This window comes from Stegostoma tigrinum, chromosome 22 (assembly GCF_030684315.1).
Source record: "Stegostoma tigrinum isolate sSteTig4 chromosome 22, sSteTig4.hap1, whole genome shotgun sequence".
Lineage (NCBI taxonomy): Eukaryota > Metazoa > Chordata > Chondrichthyes > Orectolobiformes > Stegostomatidae > Stegostoma > Stegostoma tigrinum.
Genome location: NC_081375.1, coordinates 4,710,135 through 4,728,240, shown reverse-complemented (window position 1 = coordinate 4,728,240; position 18,106 = coordinate 4,710,135). Strand labels below are relative to the sequence as shown.

The following is an 18,106-nucleotide window of genomic DNA, read 5'->3' as shown; positions in this document are numbered from 1 at the left end:
AGATGTGCAGGTGAACCTCTGCTTCATTTATGTTCACTTACTGGTTCCTGACTGTGAGCCAGTCATTAATCCATGCCAGTTCAGTCCCACCTGTCCGTCTGATCTCTCCAGTACAGTGTCCTTTCTTAAGCTCATTTCCCTCACCTCTGCATTCCCCCTTACTCCTTCAATCTCTCATTCTACGGGATTGTGTGTATATTCCTCAGTGAAAACAGACACAAAAATGATCATTTCACTTCTAGGCCATTTCTCTATTCCCATCAGACATTCTCCTGAGATAACAAGGTGTGGAGCTGGATGAACACAGCAGGCCAAGCAGCATCAGAGGGGCAGGAAAGCTGACGTTTCGGGCCTAGACTCTTTAGAACATGTGTATATTTAACTCGGGGATTTCTTTAGAAGGTATCTGCAGAAGCTTTCAGCACTCTCCCCCACCTCAACAGTTTCTTGATCCTGCTTTGCTCTGTTCTAAAATCTTGCCAATCCTCAGAATTCTATTTATGCTGCTTTTACAGACCTGTTCTTTAATTCTGGTACAATCTGTAACTTCCTTTGTCATCAACAAGTTGACGGTAATATTTTTGAACCGTGCAGTGTTTTTTTAACAGTTTTGCAGTGTTGGCTGTTTTTATAAACATCGTGGATGCTGTTTGGGGAATTGAGTTTTCTGAGGCCACGCACAACAAAGACGCGGTTCACTGGGGAAGTGACTGCAACACTCTGTGGGACACGGGCAGCTCTGGTTCCCGGCTGAACCGGTTCCGAAAGCAGCGGGTACCTGGAGCCGAGTGATCCCGGAGTGATCCTCACAGCCAGTGGGAAGCTGCCGGCGGGATGTGCTTCCGCCTCTAGGCGCTGCGCAGGGAGTGTGCCCCGTCCCTGGGCTCACAACCGGGGAGGCTTCCAGCCCCAAGCCGCCGGCTCCTGGCTCCGGAACACCCCTCTCTCATCCCCAAATCCCGGCCCCGAGTCCCAAATTCCCACTCTCTCATCCCCAATCCCAATCCAGGTCCCTAATCCCGATCCCAGTCCCAGTCCAACTACCGGTCCCCACTCCCTGTTCCCAATTGCCCGTCCCCAATCCCAAATTCCCACTCCCAATCCCCACTCTCTCATTCCCAATCCCGGTCCCAATGCGGGGGTCGGCGCGGCCGGCGCTCGGGGAGATGGCGTTCGGGAAAACGGCCAAGGATCCTTTCGAGAGCCGGATCGGGAACCTGATCGGTAAGTGCGGGATCGGGGATCAGCTCTGGGATCTCACCGGCTTCGGGGATACGCTCCGGGATCGAGGAGAGCGGCTCACTTCACTCGGACGTGATGCGGACCCGGACTGGGATCAGATTCTTCATCAGCATCTAAACACCACCTCACCCCCACCCCCAAAACCCACTGACCCCGACCCCGTCCATACCCGTAACCCGCCCGGCACATCGTCACCACTGAGGGAGTGGGCACTGTCGGAGGGTCAGTGCTGAGGGAGCGCCGCACTGTCGGAGGGTCAGTGCTGAGGGAGTGTCGCACTGTCGGAGGGTCAGCGCTGAGGGAGCACCGCACTGTCGGAGGGTCAGTGCTGAGGGAGTGGGCACTGTCGGAGGGTCAGTGCTGAGGGAGTGTCGCACTGTCGGAGGGTCAGCGCTGAGGGAGCACCGCACTGTCGGAGGGTCAGTGCTGATGGAGTGGGCACTGTCGGAGGGTCAGTGCTGAGGGAGTGCCGCACTGTTTGAGGGTCAGTGCTGAGGGAGTGGGCACTGTCGGAGGGTCAGTGCTGAGGGAGCGCCGCACTGTCAGAGGGTTAGTACTGAGGGAATGGGCACTGTCAGAGGGTCAGTGCTGATGGAGTGGGCACTGTCAGAGGGTCAGTGCTGATGGAGTGGGCACTGTCAGAGGGTTAGTACTGAGGGAGTGCCGCACTGTCGGAGGGTCAGTGCTGAGGGAGCGCCGCACTGTCGGAGGGTCAGTGCTGATGGAGTGGGCACTGTCAGAGGGTCAGTGCTGATGGAGTGGGCACTGTCAGAGGGTTAGTACTGAGGGAGTGCCGCACTGTCGGAGGGTCAGTGCTGAGGGAGTGGGCACTGTCGGAGGGTCAGTGCTGAGGGAGTGCCGCACTGTCGGAGGGTCAGTGCTGAGGGAGCGCTGCACTGTCGGAGGGTCAGTGCTGAGGGAGTGGGCACTGTCAAGGTCAGTGCTGATGGAGTGCCGCACTGTCGGAGGGTCAGTGCTGAGGGAGCGCTGCACAGTCGGAGGGTCAACGCTGAGGGAGCGCCACACTGTCGGAGAGTCAGTGCTGAGGGAGGGGAACTGTCAGAGGGTCAGTGATGAGGGAGGGGGCACTGTCGGAGGGTCAGTGATGAGGGAGGGGGCATTGTCGGAGGGTCAGTGCTGAGGGAGCACTGCACTGTCGGAGGGTCAGTGCTGACGGAGTGGGCACTGTCAGAGGGTCAGTGCTGAGGGAGCGCCACACTGTCAGAGGGTCAGTGCTGAGGGAGCGGGCACTGTCGGAGGGTCAGTGCTGAGGGAGTGGGCACTGTTGGAGGGTCAGTGCTGAGGGAGTGGGCACTGTCAGAGGGTCAGTGCTGAGGGAGCGGGCACTGTCGGAGGGTCAGTGCTGAGGGGGTGGGCACTGTTGGAGGGTCAGTGATGAGGGAGGGAGCACTGTCGGAGGGTCAGTGATGAGGGAGGGGGCACTGTCGGAGGGTCAGTGCTGAGGGAGCACTGCACTGTCGGAGGGTCAGTGCTGACGGAGTGGGCACTGTCAGAGGGTCAGTGCTGAGGGAGCGCCACACTGTCAGAGGGTCAGTGCTGAGGGAGCGGGCACTGTCGGAGGGTCAGTGCTGAGGGAGTGGGCACTGTTGGAGGGTCAGTGCTGAGGGAGTGGGCACTGTCAGAGGGTCAGTGCTGAGGGAGTGGGCACTGTCGGAGGGTCAGTGCTGAGGGAGTGGGCACTGTCGGAGGGTCAGTGCTGAGGGAGTGGGCACTGTCAGAGGGTCAGTGCTGAGGAAGCGCAGCACTGTCGGTGAGTCAGTGCTGAGGGAGCGGGCACTGTCGGAGGGTCAGTGCTGAGGGAGGGGAACTGTCGGAGGGTCAGTGATGAGGGAGGGGGCACTGTCGGAGGGTCAGTGCTGAGGGAGCACTGCACTGTCGGAGGGTCAGTGCTGACGGAGTGGGCACTGTCGGAGGGTCAGTGCTGAGGGAGTGGGCACTGTCGGAGCATCAGTGCTGAGGTCATTGCTTTGTGGGAGCTGTGCTGTGAGATTCAGAGCTGGTGCATGGTTTTCAGCCCCTCTAACCTTTTCCTCCACTGTGTGTGAGCAAACAGTTACCCCACGATCAAAATAACATTCCAACGATCAAACTTAAGTTGTAAGGAGCAGGTTGTCCAAGCAGAGTGTTTTTGTTTGCCGTGCTTGCTGCTGTTGTGCAGGAGGTGTGGGAGAGAATCGGGCTCGGTTTCACTGAGTGGCCTGTGCTTGGATCATGGGTGCTTTTTGCAGAACAGCAGAGATTGCAGGGTGTTGGAGTACAGCTTGAGCCTCGGGGTCACAGGTGAAGCTCAGGGAGATTGTGAAGGGGAGTGCACAGTTTGTCAACAGAGGTTTACTGAGCCTTCATGTCAGCAAAACATTTCATATAATGGAGATAATGAATTCCTTGGCAGTGATGGTGGAGTCTCCAGTTTAAGGCTGTGTGATTTTAGGAGCTCTTGTGCTGGAGAAAATTGGCTGAATCTTTTTGTTATGAACATTATTGATCGAATTATTTAATTCTGATTGCCTTTGTTTCAACGTAAAGATGATGGATGAGTATAACAGATGTGAGATGTTGCATGTTGACTCATTTTCGGAAGCATATTCTGAAGCTGGAGCAGGTTCAGATGAGATTAATCAGGATATTGCTGTGTTTGGATGATTTAAGATATAGGGATTGGCTGGCACCTTTTTCACTGGGGTTTAGGAGGATGAAAGGTGACCCAATAGAAGTTTATAAAATAACGAGGTAGAGGGGTAGATTTTATTTCTGGAGAAGGGTCTCGACCCGAAATGTCAACTTTCCTGCTCCTCTGATGCTGCTCGGCCTGCTGTGTTCATCCAGCTCTACACTTTGTTATCACAGAGTTAGTTGCCTTTTCCTTAGGATGGGGGTTTTCAAGACTAGAGGGCACATTTTTAAGGTGAGAGGAGAGAGATGTAAAAAAGAGAAGAGGCAATTTGTTTACGCAGAGGGTGGTTTGCACGTGGAAGGAACGTCTGAAGGAAGTGGTGGATGTGGATACAATTACAGTGTTTAAAAGGCATGGGATGGGTACATGAGTAGGAAAGGTTTGGAGGGCTATGGGCCAGGACTTGTCTGGTTTGGGATTATGTTCTGCATTATCTGGACTGGTTGGGCTGGAGTCTGTTTCCATGTTGTATTAGTCTGACTCTGTGACTCTCTAACTGCCTCCTTTCTTTGTGAGTACATGATAAAATGCATTTGCCATGACCTTGCCCTCTGTACAAGATGTCTTGAGGGCATTGGCTTTTTGTGTCTTGCAGTTTTTGTCAGTTATTTCGAAAAGAAACATTTGTGTGAATGCATGCCATTGTATAAAGTATATGCCAATGTAAGTACTTGGCGTCTGGGAAATTAATTTTTGTTTAGTATGTTGTGCCTTTCAGCTTAAAGAAAACTTGATAATTAAGTATATTGACAAATTCTTTTAATTCTCTTTCTGTTCATCCATCTAACCACATGTCAACATCAACATTGTGGAACGAGTAAATGTTCCAGGGCATTGCCTCACAAAGGAGTTTGTGAGAAATGAGCTGCTGAAAAGCAAACATTAATCCTCAGATATCCAAATGTAGCTCTCTTCGGAAAGTCCCTCGAAGAGCCAGTGAAACAAAGTTGACTTTGGGCCTGATTTAGCAAAGAGGTTTCATACCTGAAACTTGCATTTATACGTTAATGTCCTCACCTTGGGGCAACGCAGACATCTTAACACTCCCAGCTCTCTGTGTGTGAAGCATCCTGGACGATTTGCCCCTTGTTCAGAACCCTTCAGCCCCAACCCCAGATCTAACAGTTTCTCATCATCTCACTCATTTGAGGCCCCTAATTAGCTCACCCCCCCAGATCATCGAAACTCAAAGGAACATAAAGCATGTTTATGTATTCCATACCAATATCGTTTAAATCTGTTATAATTCTGCTGGTTCCACACAGCAGCTCCCCTGTGAGCCAGATCTCCTTCCTGAGGGGCAGAACCCCGAACTCAGCCCAGTGTCTCCAGCTGCAACCTGACCAGAATTTCAAACATCTTCAGGAGTTAAGTTATGAGGAGAAATTGTACAAATTAGGCCCGTTCTGTCTGGAATTGAGAAGGTTAAGGGAGGATATGATTAAAGTCTTTTAAGATATTAATATGAAAAGACAAGTCTAGAAAAAGGTAATAGGCTGGGTTGTTTTCCCTGGAGTGTCAGAGGTTGAGGGTGACCTTACAGAGGTTTATAAAATCGTGAGGGACATGGATAAGATGAATAACCAAGGTCTTTTCCCCAGGGTGGTGGAGTCCAAAACTAGAGGGGCATAGGTTTATGGTGAGAGGGGAAAGATTTAAAAAGGATTTAGGGGGCAACATTTTCACACAGAGGTGGTCCATGTATGGAATGAGCTGTCAGAGGAAGTGGTGGAGGCTGGTTTAATTACAACATTTAAAAAGGCATCTGAATGGGGACATGAGTGGGCCAAATGCTCCAAATGGGACTGAATTAATTTAAGATATCTGGTCAGTGTGGACAAGTTGGAGCAAATGGTCTGTTTCCACGCTGTACAGCTCTATGATTCTATAGACTATTTCTACTGGTTGGAGATTCTACAACTGGGGAATAGTCTGAGATTTAGGGCCAGACCATTCAGGAGAGATGTTAGGAAGCACTTCTACACGCCAAGGGAAATAGAGATTTGGAGCTTTCTTCCACAATGATCCACAGTTGATTCTGGGCCAGTTGTTAATTTTAAATCTGAGATAGGTAATTTTTTGTTAGCAAAGGTATTGAGGGATGTGGGCCAAAGGCAGGTTTGTGGAGTTAGGCCAGACAGCGGCTGTGATCATATTGAATGGTGGAACAGGTTGAAGGGGCTGAATGGCCTAATCCCGTTCCCGGTGCTCCTACAAACATCAGTTTTCCATGACATTTTTCAATTTTTTTTGTACCAGCTTTTACTGATGGGTTTCCAGTGAAACCCAAATCCCTCCGCCCATCCTCCCTTGCTCGCATCTTGCTGTTATGGAGATATTCTGATTTCTCTCAGGTCTAAAGTGAGAGTCTCATACTCTCCCCACCCCCAGCCCAGAGTGAACTCTGCCAATGCAGTCCCCCACCCCCCGACTCCTCTGTGTCTGTCTGCCAGATAACCTACAGCATCTTTTAATGGTATCATGCTGAACTGAGGCATTCCAATCTCCACTCTCTCATTCTGCGCACGACAGCATTAAAATATGTGAACACAGCCTTAGTTATACATTCCTACCCTTTGCAACATTTCGCTCACCACTTTAAAAACAGAATTAAAACAGCACTGTGCTTTTATGAATGATTTATTGGATACTGTTCATTAATGATAGTATTTATTAGGGCAGTGGGACAGATCAGTGGTCAGGGCCTTTGCGATGCAGTGCTAGTGACCCTACCACTGAGCCAGGAGGCCCAGGACTGAGTGTCACCTGCACCAGAGGCTGTGTGATAATGTCATTGAATGGGCCAATTAAGAAAATATCTTTGGAACGGGCCATTTCTGAAATTACGTTGTTAAACTGCAAAGTGCAGGTGAGATCCAGTTCCTAAAGCGGAGTGCAGTATTGTGTCAGTTCAGCGTTCTCCTGCTCTGTGTTTACAGCAATTCCTATCCGTAGTTTCGATTCCGAAAGCTGAGTTGCTTTCCTTTGTGGCAATGAATCTCCAAGGGTTTGGAAAAGCATCGCCTCAGATTGCACAGATTATACTGTGGGTGCAAATCGAATTATATTTTTGGTGAATAAGATAACGGCCAAGTTTAAAAATAGTGGCGAATATTGTTCCAGAAATATTGTCCTTGGACAGGGACAGCATGGGGTTAGATACAGAGTAAAGCTTGCTCTACACTGTTCCCCCGCCTCAATCAAACACCCCCAGCACAGGGACAGCATGGGGTTAGATAAAGAGTAAAGCTCCCACTACACTGTCCCCCCATCAAACACTCCCAGGGCAGAGACAGCAAGGGGTTAGATACAGACTAAAGCTCTGTCTACATTGTCCCCCTCAAACGGTCCCAGGACAGGGACAGCACAGGGTTAGATACAGAGTAAAACTCCCTCTACACTGTCCCCAACGAACATTCCCAGGACAGGGACAGCACGGGGTGAGATCCAGAGTAAAGCTCCCTCTACACTGTCCCCTGACAGAGGATGATGAAATTCTTTGAAACAGGATTGATTTATGATCCTTTTCTTTAAAAGCTTTAGAATGTCCTCACTTCCATAAAGCCCAATAAGTTTGCATGGTTTCATTGAAGTGGTTACGTGGTTATCAGAAGGGAGCTGTAATCTCTTTCAAACAGCTACGTGATGCCAACTGGGGACACTCAGATACTGAGAAATGGGTATAGATGGGAACTGCCCCTCACTGCCCACTCCCACCAATCTACCAATCACCCCACCCTCCTTTCCCACTCCCCACCCTCATTCCCATTCCCTGCCAGCCCCCATCTCCCACCCTCATTCCCATTTCCCACCCTCATTCCCATTCCTATTCCACATCAGTCCCCCATCTTCCATTCCCCAGCAGCACATCATCTTCTATTCCCCCCAACCCCAAATCTGCCATTCCCCCACCACACACACCCGCAAATCCCCCATTCCATACACACACCCCCATCCCCCATTCCCCTCTCCCCAACTCCAACACCCGCCGTGCCATTTCCGACCCTTCCCACACAATCCACCTGGGGGGGAGCAGCCAGCGCCTGCGTTCACATCGGATGGGAATGGCGGTATCTGTGACAATACAGCACTCCCGCAGTACAACACTAGGAGCATCAGCCTTGACACAGAGCTGACCCGAGGGGCTCGTCAATGTGACACTATCTTCACAAAAGGCACCATCGTGTCACCTCCGAAATACAACTCCTTTAGCAGCAAACTTGTTCCAAACTGTTTGTCAGGAGACATGACTAACAAGTTCCCAGCTGTGCTTGTAGAAGAGACAGCGGTGCAGTGAGGTTAATTGATTTAATTGGCTTTCTGCTCTCACTGAACCTCAGCAATCAGGCAGCTGATGGGAAGGGGTGGCTGTGCTGGCTTCGGATGAACGCTGACTCTAGACGAGTGCCCAGGGTTACAATAACAGAGAGCACTGTGCTGCTTACATGTTTGCAAAAAGTATGGGATGGTAAGCCCACTCTCATCACAGCAATCCCAGCATCAGGAACCTCCAAAACCCTCCTGTTGCGCTTTGCTTAGTGCAGAGATCGTGGAATCACTGGGCAGATCTACAGGGTCAGTGCTGAGGGAGTGCCGCAATGCCGGAGGGTCAGTGCTGAGGGAGCGCCGCACTGTCGGAGGGTCAGTGCTGAGGGAGCGCAGCACTGTCGGAGGGTCAGTACTGCGGGAGCGCAGCACTGTCGGAGGGTCAGTGCTGAGGGAGTGCCGCAATGCCGGAGGGTCAGTGCTGAGGGAGTGCCGCACTGTCGGAGGGTCAGTACTGAGGGAGTGGGCACTGTTGGAGGGTCAGTGCTGAGGGAGTGGGCACTGTCGGAGGGTCAGTGCTGAGGGAGCGCCGCACTGTCAGAGGGTCAGTGCTGAGGGAGCGGGCACTGTCGGAGGGTCAGTGCTGAGGGAGTGGGCACTGTCGGAGGGTCAGTGCTGAGGGAGTGGGCACTGTCGGAGGGTCAGTGCTGAGGGAGTGGCGCAATGCCGGAGGGTCAGTGCTGAGGGAGTGCCGCAATGCCGGAGGGTCAGTGCTGAGGGAGCGCTGCACTGTCAGAGGGTCAGTACTGAGGGAGCGCCGCACTGTGGGAGGGTCAGTGCTGAGGGAGTGCCGCACTGTCGGAGGGTCAGTGCTGAGGGAGTGGGCACTGTTGGAGGGTCAGTGCTGAGGGAGTGCCGCACTGTTGGAGCGTCAGTGCTGAGGGCGTGGGCACTGTCGGAGGGTCAGTGCTGAGGGAGTGGGCACTGTCGGAGGGTCAGTGCTGAGGGAGCGCCGCACTGTCGGAGGGTCAGTGCTGAGGGAGCGGGCACTGTCGGAGGGTCAGTGCTGAGGGAGTGGGCACTGTCGGAGGGTCAGTGCTGAGGGAGTGGGCACTGTCGGAGGGTCAGTGCTGAGGGAGTGCCGCACTGTCGGATGGTCAGTGCTGAGGGAGTATCGCGCTGTCGGAGGGTCAGTGCTGAGGGAGCGCCACACTGTCGGAGGTTCAGTGCTGAGGGAGTGCCGCACTGTCGGAGAGTCAGTGCTGAGGGAGTACCGCACTGTCGGAGGGTCAGTGCTGAGGGAGTGGGCACTGTCGGAGGGTCAGTGCTGAGGGAGTGGTCACTGTCGGAGGGTCAATGCTGAGGGAGTGCCGCACTGTTGGAGGGTCAATGCTGAGGGAGTATCGCGCTGTCGGAGGTTCAGTGCTGAGGGAGTGGGCACTGTCGGAGGGTCAGTGCTGAGGGAGTGGGCACTGTCGGAGGGTCTATGCTGAGGGAGCGCCGCACTGTCGGAGGGTCAATGCTGAGGGAGCACCGCACTGTCGGAGGGTCAATGCTGAGGGACCACCGCACTGTCGGAGGGTCAGTGCTGAGGGAGCGCCGCACTGTCGGAGGGTCAATGCTGAGGGACCACCGCACTGTCGGAGGGTCAGTGCTGAGGGAGCGCCGCACTGTCGGAGGGTCAGTGCTGAGGTAGTGCCGCACTGTCGGAGGGCCAGTGCTGAGGGAGTGGGCACTGTAGGAGGGTCAGTGCTGAGGGAGTGGGCACTGTCCGAGGGTCGGTGCTGAGGGAGTGGGCACTGTCGGAGGGTCAGTGCTGAGGGAGTGGGCACTGTCGGAGGGTCAATGCTGAGGGAGCGCCGCACTGTCGGATGGTCAATGCTGAGGGAGTATCGCACTGTCGGAGGGGCAGTGCTGAGGGAGTGGGCACTGTCGGAGGGTGAGTGCTAAGGGAGTGGGCACTGTCGGAGGGTCATTGCTGAGGGACTGCCGCACTGTCGGAGGGTCAGTGCTGAGGGAGTGGGCATTGTCGGAGGGTCAGTGCTGAGGCAGTGGGCATTGTCGGAGGGTCAGTGCTGAGGGAGTGGGCACTGTCGGAGGATCAGTGCTGAGGGAGTGGGCACTGTCGGAGGGTCAGTGCTGAGGGAGTGGGCACTGTTGGAGGGGCAGTGCTGAGGGAGCACCGCACTTTCGGAGGGTCAGTGCTGAGGGAGCGCCGCACTGTCGGAGGGTCAATGCTGAGGGAGCGCCGCACTGTCGGAGGGCCAGTGCTGAGGGAGTGGGCACTGTCGGTGCCTCAGCATTGACCCTCCGACAGTGCGGCGCTCCCTCAGCATTGACCCTCTAACAGTGCGGCGCTCCCTCAGCACTGACCCTCCAACAGTGCCCGCTCCCTCAGCACTGACCCTCTGACAGTGCCCACTCCCTCAGCACTGACCCTCCGACAGTGCGGTGCTCCCTCAGCACTGACCCTCCGACAGCGCGGCGCTCCCTCAGCACTGACCCTCCGACAGTGCCCACTCCCTCAGCACTGACCCTCCGACAGTGCGGCTCTCACTCAGCACTGACCCTCTGACAGTGCGGCTCTCACTCAGCACTGACCCTCCGACAGTGCCCACTCCCTCAGCACTGACCCTCCGACAGTGCCCACTCCCTCAGCACTGACCCTCCGACAGTGCGGCTGTCACTCAGCACTGACCCTCCGACAGTGCCCACTCCTTCAGCACTGACCCTCCGACAGTGCGGCTCTCACTCAGCACTGACCCTCTGACAGTGCGGCTCTCACTCAGCACTGACCCTCCGACAGTGCCCACTCCCTCAGCACTGACCCTCCGACAGTGCCCACTCCCTCAGCACTGACCCTCCGACAGTGCGGCTCTCACTCAGCACTGACCCTTCGACAGTGCCCACTCCCTCAGCACTGACCCTCCGACAGTGCCCACTCCCTCAGCACTGACCCTCCGACAGTGCGGCTTTCACTCAGCACTGACCCTCCGACAGTGCGGCGCTCCCTCAGCACTGACCCTCCGACAGTGCGACTCTCACTCAGCACTGACCCTCTGACAGTGCAGGGAGGGCCCTCTTGCCTTCTTCTTATGTTCAAAATACCTTTACACTTTTACCTTCACTATCTCTCTAATTAAGCTGGACCCCTCTCTCCAACAAACCCACCCTCACTCTGATTGAAAGACGTGTATTCCTTCAGCGTTTTTCATGCAGTTGAAAAACATCCAACTTTACAGCCACATTTCCGTCTGCACTCCCCATCTCTTCTTCATCCTTTCCTCCATCTCTCTGCCCCCTTATCCCTGCCACCTCTTTCTCTTCCACTCGTTCTTCACTGTCCCTTGCATTCTCTATTTGCCCCTTGGGCTCTCTCTGCCTCTCGGTCATTCTGTCCTCTTCGCTCCCTCTCTCTCCCCTTCCCTCTACCTCCCCCACCTTTCTCCATCTCTCTCGTTCTCCCACCCCTGCGTTCCCCCAGCCTCACTCTCTTGAAATATTCCATTACAGTGACATTGAATAAAATTGACCAAGTTTTTGATCTTCTGTGCTCACATTTCATCCACTGGCCCAGTGCCCTGTAATTTGAGTGTACACAGTGCTATATAAATGCAAATTGTTGTGTTTGTGGGCAAAGCTGTCGGGTCAGTTGTTTATTTCATCTGTGACTTTCCATGTTGCTGTTCCTGTTGGGTGCACTATTCATATGTACTGACACTGCCATGGAAACAAGCATTTCACATGATTTGCATTCAGAGATTGTAATCGGAACATTTCAGGGCCTAACACAGCACCGAGCACCAATAACATCTTAGGCTTGACGGTGACCTTAGTATGAGACATGTTTACGCAGCACACAGTCTCATCCTTCATTCAGACAGCGACAGGGACTGGGGAAAGTCACAGTTATGTTCAGAGATTCACATGTGCTGTGTGACTCTCACCCTCTCACTCCTGTGCACTCTGTCTCTCCCACTCACTTTCTCTCTCTCTCACTCTCTCTCTCTCACACACACACACACACACACACTCTGTCTCTCTCACTCACACTGTCTCTCTCTCTCTCTCACACACTGTTTCTCTCACTCTCACTGTCTCTCTCTCTCTCTCACTGTCTCTTTCACTCTCCCTGTCACTTTCACTCTTCCTGTGTCTCTCTCTCAATCTCTCACTGTCTTTCTCACTCTCACTGTCTCTCTCACTCTCACTTTCCCTCTCTCTCACACACACACACTCTCTGTCTCTCTCACTCTCACTGTCTCTTTCTCTGTCTCACTCACTCTCACTATCTCTCACACTCACTCACTGTCTCTCACTCTCCCTCTCTTTCACTCTCCCTGTCTCTCTCTCTCACAGTCTTTCTCACTTACTGTCTCTCTCTCACTCTCTCTCCTACCATTGTGCACTCTGTCTCGCTTACTCTCACTCTTGTGCAGTCTCTCCTCCCCCCATCACTCTCACTGTTTTGTGCTCTCATCCTTGTACACTCTCTCTTCTCTCACCTTTGTGCACTCTTCTTCTCTCACCCTTGTGCACTCTTCTTCTCTCACCCTTGTACACTCTCTCTTCTCTCACCCTTGTACACTCTCTCCTCTCACCTTTGTACACTCTCTCTTGTTCTCTCACCCTTGCTCTCACTCACGCATGTGCGCACTCTCTCTCTAGCTTGTGCCTGCTTTCTCAGTTCTTGAACTCCAGCTACTCGCAACAGCATCTTAATGATTTAGATGACAGAACAGAACCTAATATCTTCAGGTTTGCATTTGACGCGCAGCTGGGTGTTGGGGAAGGGAGGGTGAGCTGCGAGGAGGATGCAGAGAAGTTTCAGTGTGCCTCGGACGTGCTGAGTAGTTGGGCATATAGACGGCCGATGCAGTTTCATGTGGATTGACAATAGGTTATCCACTTTGGAAGCAATTATAGGAAAGCAGATTACAATCTGAATGACGATCGATTGGGAAAGGCAGGTGGGGAGATTCAATGTGACCTGGGTGCCCTCACAGGGAAAGCTTCACAAATGCAGCAAGCAGCAAGGAAAGAAAATGGTGCATTTTCCTACATAGTGGGGAGGGGACGGCCTAGTGGTATTATCACTAGACTGTTAATCCAGAGACCCAGATAATGTTCCAGGGACCTGGGTTCAAATCCCACCACAGCAAATTGAATTCAATAAAAATCTTGAATGAAGAATCTAACGGTGACCATGAATCCATTTGCCGATTGTCAGGAAAAACCCATCTGGTTCACTAATGTCCTTTAGGGAAGGAAACTGCCATCCTTACCTGGTCTGGCCTACATGTGACTCCAGACCCACAGCAATTTGGTTGACTCTTAACTGCCCCCTGGACAATAAATGCTGCCTGTCCAGCGACACACTCGTTCAATGAAAGAATAAAAAATGTTCATAGGAACAAGGATGTCTTGCTGCAATTGTACAGGAGAGTCCACACCCTGGAACACTATGTTTAGATTTTATTTCCCTATCTGAGGGAGGGTGCTCTGGTGATGGGGGAATGCAGTGAAGGTTTATCAGGTTGATTCCTGCAATGGCAGGACTGATGTATGAGGAGACACTGGATTGGTTAGGATTATATTTGCTGGAGTTTAGAAGTGTGGGGGGGTGTGGAAACTGATAAAGTTTGAACAGGACTAGACAGGGTAAACACAGGAAGGAGGTTTCAGACAGTGGGGATGTCCAGAACCAGGGTCATTGTTTAAGGATACAGAGGTAAGTCATTTAGGACTGAGATGAGGAGAAATATCTTCACCCAGAGAGTGGGGAGCCTGTGGAATTCTCTGCTGTAGGAAGTGGTTGAGTCTAAATTATTGAATATTTTCAAGAAGCAGTCAGATATATTTCTTACAACTAAAGGGATTTAACAGTCTGGAGAGAAAGCAGTACCAGAGATTGAGTTGGATGATCATCCATCATCATCATATTGAATGGTGGTGCAGGCTCAAAGGGCCGAATGGCTTACTCCTGCTCCTGGTTTCTAAGTTTCTCAGAGTGTGCAGGGTCATGGGCTGAATTTTCAGTCAGGATTTGGCAAAAGGAAGTGATCACGCTTTGTGAATCCTGATCCTGTAGGGCATCCTGTGGGCATGGAGAGTTTCAGCACTCTGTTAAAGAGCAGCCAGTGGGCCCAGGGTCTAGGTGGACAAGGTGGGGGTGGGGGCAGGGGAATGGAGAGGTTCTTGTTGCTGGATAGCCGGTGGGATAATGTGGGACAACCTGAGCGGTCCTCATTGTGAACGGGGAACACCTGACAATCGAGGCATGTCAAAAGCAGCTTCTGATCAGCCCAGGCCTCCGTTCAGGCACTCTATCTGCCCACCCTCACTCCAAATGGTACAATCAGCTTAGACTCTGATGGCGGTCATCCCAATAAAGCTCAGGGTGAGCTTGGGTAAAGACAGGGAGAATAGTCATTCCTGTTTGGGCCAGGTCACACAGGCATCCAGTTTGGGGAGAGAGGGGAATGTGTAGTGCCAACATTCTAACCCAGTGAGTTATAAAACCCTCCCTGAAAGGGGCAGGGTAATGTGCAGAGGGGATCAATAACGTCTGTGCGTGGGAAATAAAGGTGAGGCAGGGTGCTGACAACATTGGCCCATAGAGAGCCAGCACAGACTCAGTGGGCTGAATGGCCTCCTGCTGCGCAGTGAAGACAGTATGAAGGCCCTGACCCCTTCACTGTCAGCAAGTCACTGATGTAGAGGTCGGGAGATTGGCCTGTGGTGGGGAATGTGCAGGGAGTGGCCTGTGAAATTGGTGTTTGGAACAGAGTTGACGGATGGTCTGTGGTGGAGACTGGAGGATCCTGAAAGGAAATGTGTTTCAAATTCCAATATCCAAATGTGAGATAAGGCAGCAAACCACGTTCGGAAACTTTACAGGAGGGTTTAGTGTAACTGCATAATTTAGGAACAACAGCTATTTTCACCTCTCTCCCCTGGACTCTTTCCTTGCCCAAAAACAGACCCCAAAGGGAAAGAATTCAGCCCCAAAATATAAAGGCCCAGAGAGAGAATTCACTCTTGGAGCTGTTCAGGTTGACCCTTAAAGGGGCCTGCAGTCAAAATGATCATCACCAGAGAAACAGCGGCAGCCACATCCCTGGAATTATCAAAGTTATTTTATAAATCCAGCAGAAACTGACATCACCATCTACTGTTTTAAATTGAGAGTAAAGCTCCCTCTAGACTGTCCCCATCTGACAATCCCAGGATAAGGACAGCACAGGGTTAGATACAGAGTAAAGTTCTCTCTACACTGTCCCCCCATCTAACACTCCCAGGACAGGGACAGTACAGGGTTAGATACAGAGTAAAGCTCCGTCTACTCTGTCCCTCATCAAACACTCCCAGGACAAGGACAGCACGGGGTCAGATACAGAGTAAAGCTCCGTCTACACTGGCTCCATCTAATACTCCCAAGACAGGGACAGCACGGGGTCAGATACAGAATAAAGCTCCCTCTACACTGGCCCCATCTAACACTCCCAAGACAGGGACAGCACGGGGTCAGATACAGAGTAAAGCTCCCTCTATACTGCCACCCCCACACCCCTACACCGCACCCCACCCCCCGATCAAACACTCCCAGGACAGGGACAGCACGGGGTTAGATACAGAGTAAAGCTCTTTCTACTGTTGTAAACTGGAAGTAGAATTCTCTCTATTCTTGTAAGATGAAAGTTAAGCTCCCTCAACCACTGCAGGGATAGGGACAGCACGGGGTTAGACACAGAGTGAAGCTCCCTTTACTCTTTTAAAACTGAAAGCAAAGCTACCCCTACACTTTCCCTATCAAACAGTAACAGGCTTACACTAGCAGCTCACGTTTCATTGACACTGTAACAGTGAGCTCGAACCCTCATTCCACCTGTGTGGACACATGACTGTCTGAATGAGGTTGCTGTTGACTGGGAGATTTGTTTTCTGGCTCTTGATTCGACAGTATTTGAATGGAGAATGCTTGCGTTTATTGTTCGCTGTACAAAGAGGGCACAAGGAGCAGCTTTCATTCTCTTGGACCCAAGCCTCGCCCCCACACAGAGACAGTAGTGTTGTTCAGGACTAAAACCCTCCATTCAGCTCCTGCCTCTTTTGATTGTTGAGATTAACGTGAAACTATTTGATTTTTTCAGAGGAAGCAACAGTAGGAACACTGAAAACCGCTGACTGGGCCCAAATCAACCACATCTGTGACGTGATCAACTCCAGTGAGGAAGGGTGGGTGTGTAGGACAAGAAGAATGGAGTACTCTGACGATGAGAGGTGCACACATGGAGTACACTGAGCTGGAGAGAAACACGCAGTCAGGGTACACTGGGACTGAGCGGTACAGTGGGGTTAATGGGTACAGTCGGGGTGCACTGGGACTGAGGGGTACAGTGGGGTTAATGGGTACAGTTGGGGTGCACTGGGACTGAGGGGTACAGTGGGGTTAATGGGTACAGTCGGGGTGCACTGGGACTGAGGGGTACACTGGGGTTAATGGGTACACAGTCGGGGTGCACTGGGACTGAGGGGTACAGTGGGGTTAATGGGTACAGTCGGGGTGCACTGGGACTGAGGGGTACAGTGGGGTTAATGGGTACAGTCGGGGTACACTGGGACTGAGGGGTACAGTGGGGTTAATGGGTACAGTCGGGGTGGACTGGGACTGAGGGGTACAGTGGGGTTAATGGGTACAGTTGGGGTGCACTGGGACTGAGGGGTACAGTGGGGTTAATGGGTACACAGTCGGGGTACAATGGGACTGAGGGGTACAGTGGGGTTAATGGGTACAGTCGGGGTGCACTGGGACTGAGGGGTACAGTGGGGTTAATGGGTACACAGTCGGGGTACAGTGGGACTGAGGGGTACAGTGGGGTTAATGGGTACAGTCGGGGTGCACTGGGACTGAGGGGTACAGTGGGGTTAATGGGTACACAGTCAGGGTACAGTGGGACTGAGGGGTACAGTGGGGTTAATGGGTATAGTCAGGGTGCACTGGGACTGAGGGGTACAGTGGGGTTAATGGGTACAGTCGGGGTGCACTGGGACTGAGGGGTACAGTGGGGTTAATGGGTACAGTCAGGGTGCACTGGGACTGAGGGGTACAGTGGGGTTAATGGGTACAGTCGGGGTGCACTGGACTGAGGGGTACAGTGGGGTTAATGGGTACAGTCGGGGTGCACTGGGACTGAGGGGTACAGTGGGGATAATGGGTACAGTTGGGGTGCACTGGGACTGAGGGGTACAGTGGCGTTAATGGGTACAGTCGGGGTGCACTGGGACTGAGGGGTACAGTGGGGATAATGAGTACAGTCGAGGTGCACTGGGACTGAGGGGTACAGTGGGGTTAATGGGTACAGTCGGGGTGCACTGGGACTGAGGGTTAATGGGTACAGTCGCGGTGCACTGGGACTGAGGGGTACAGTGGGGTTAATGGGTACAGTCAGGGTGCACTGGGACTGAGGGGTACAGTGGGGATAATGGGTACAGTTGGGGTGCACTGGGACTGAGGGGTACAGTGGCGTTAATGGGTACAGTCGGGGTGCACTGGGACTGAGGGGTACAGTGGGGTTGATGGGTACAGTCGGGGAGCACTGGGACTGAGGTGTACAGTGGGGTTAATGGGTACATTCGGGGTGCACTGGGACTGAGGGGTACAGTGGGGTTAATGGGTACAGTCGGGGTGCACTGGGACTGAGGGGTACAGTGGGGTTAATGGGTACAGTCGGGGAGCACTGGGACTGAGGGGTACAGTAGGGTTAATGGGTACACTCGGAGTGCACTGGGACTGAGGGGTACAGTGGGGTTAATGGGTACAGTCGGGGTGCACTGGGACTGATGGGTACAGTGGGGTTAATGGGTACAGTCGGGGTGCACTGGGACTGAGGGGTACAGTGG

General features: G+C 52.7%; 1 protein-coding gene across 5 annotated transcripts in view; it reads left to right on the top strand.

Annotated features, from left to right (window-relative positions):
• The first annotated feature begins 302 nt into the window (after positions 1 to 302).
• Positions 303 to 18,106, top strand: part of LOC125463720 (TOM1-like protein 1) — a 58,962-nt gene continuing 41,158 nt past the window's right edge. The window contains exons 1-2 of one of the 5 annotated variants that reach the window (XM_059653597.1): positions 303 to 402; positions 16,357 to 16,441. In XM_059653597.1, coding sequence (XP_059509580.1) covers positions 369 to 402; positions 16,357 to 16,441 — 119 coding nt within the window. In that variant the 5' untranslated portion in view covers positions 303 to 368. Of the gene's footprint in view, positions 403 to 682; positions 1,225 to 16,356; positions 16,533 to 18,106 lie in introns of those variants that run through there. The other 4 variants (XM_059653596.1, XM_059653593.1, XM_059653595.1 and 1 more) reach the window with 4 other exon arrangements.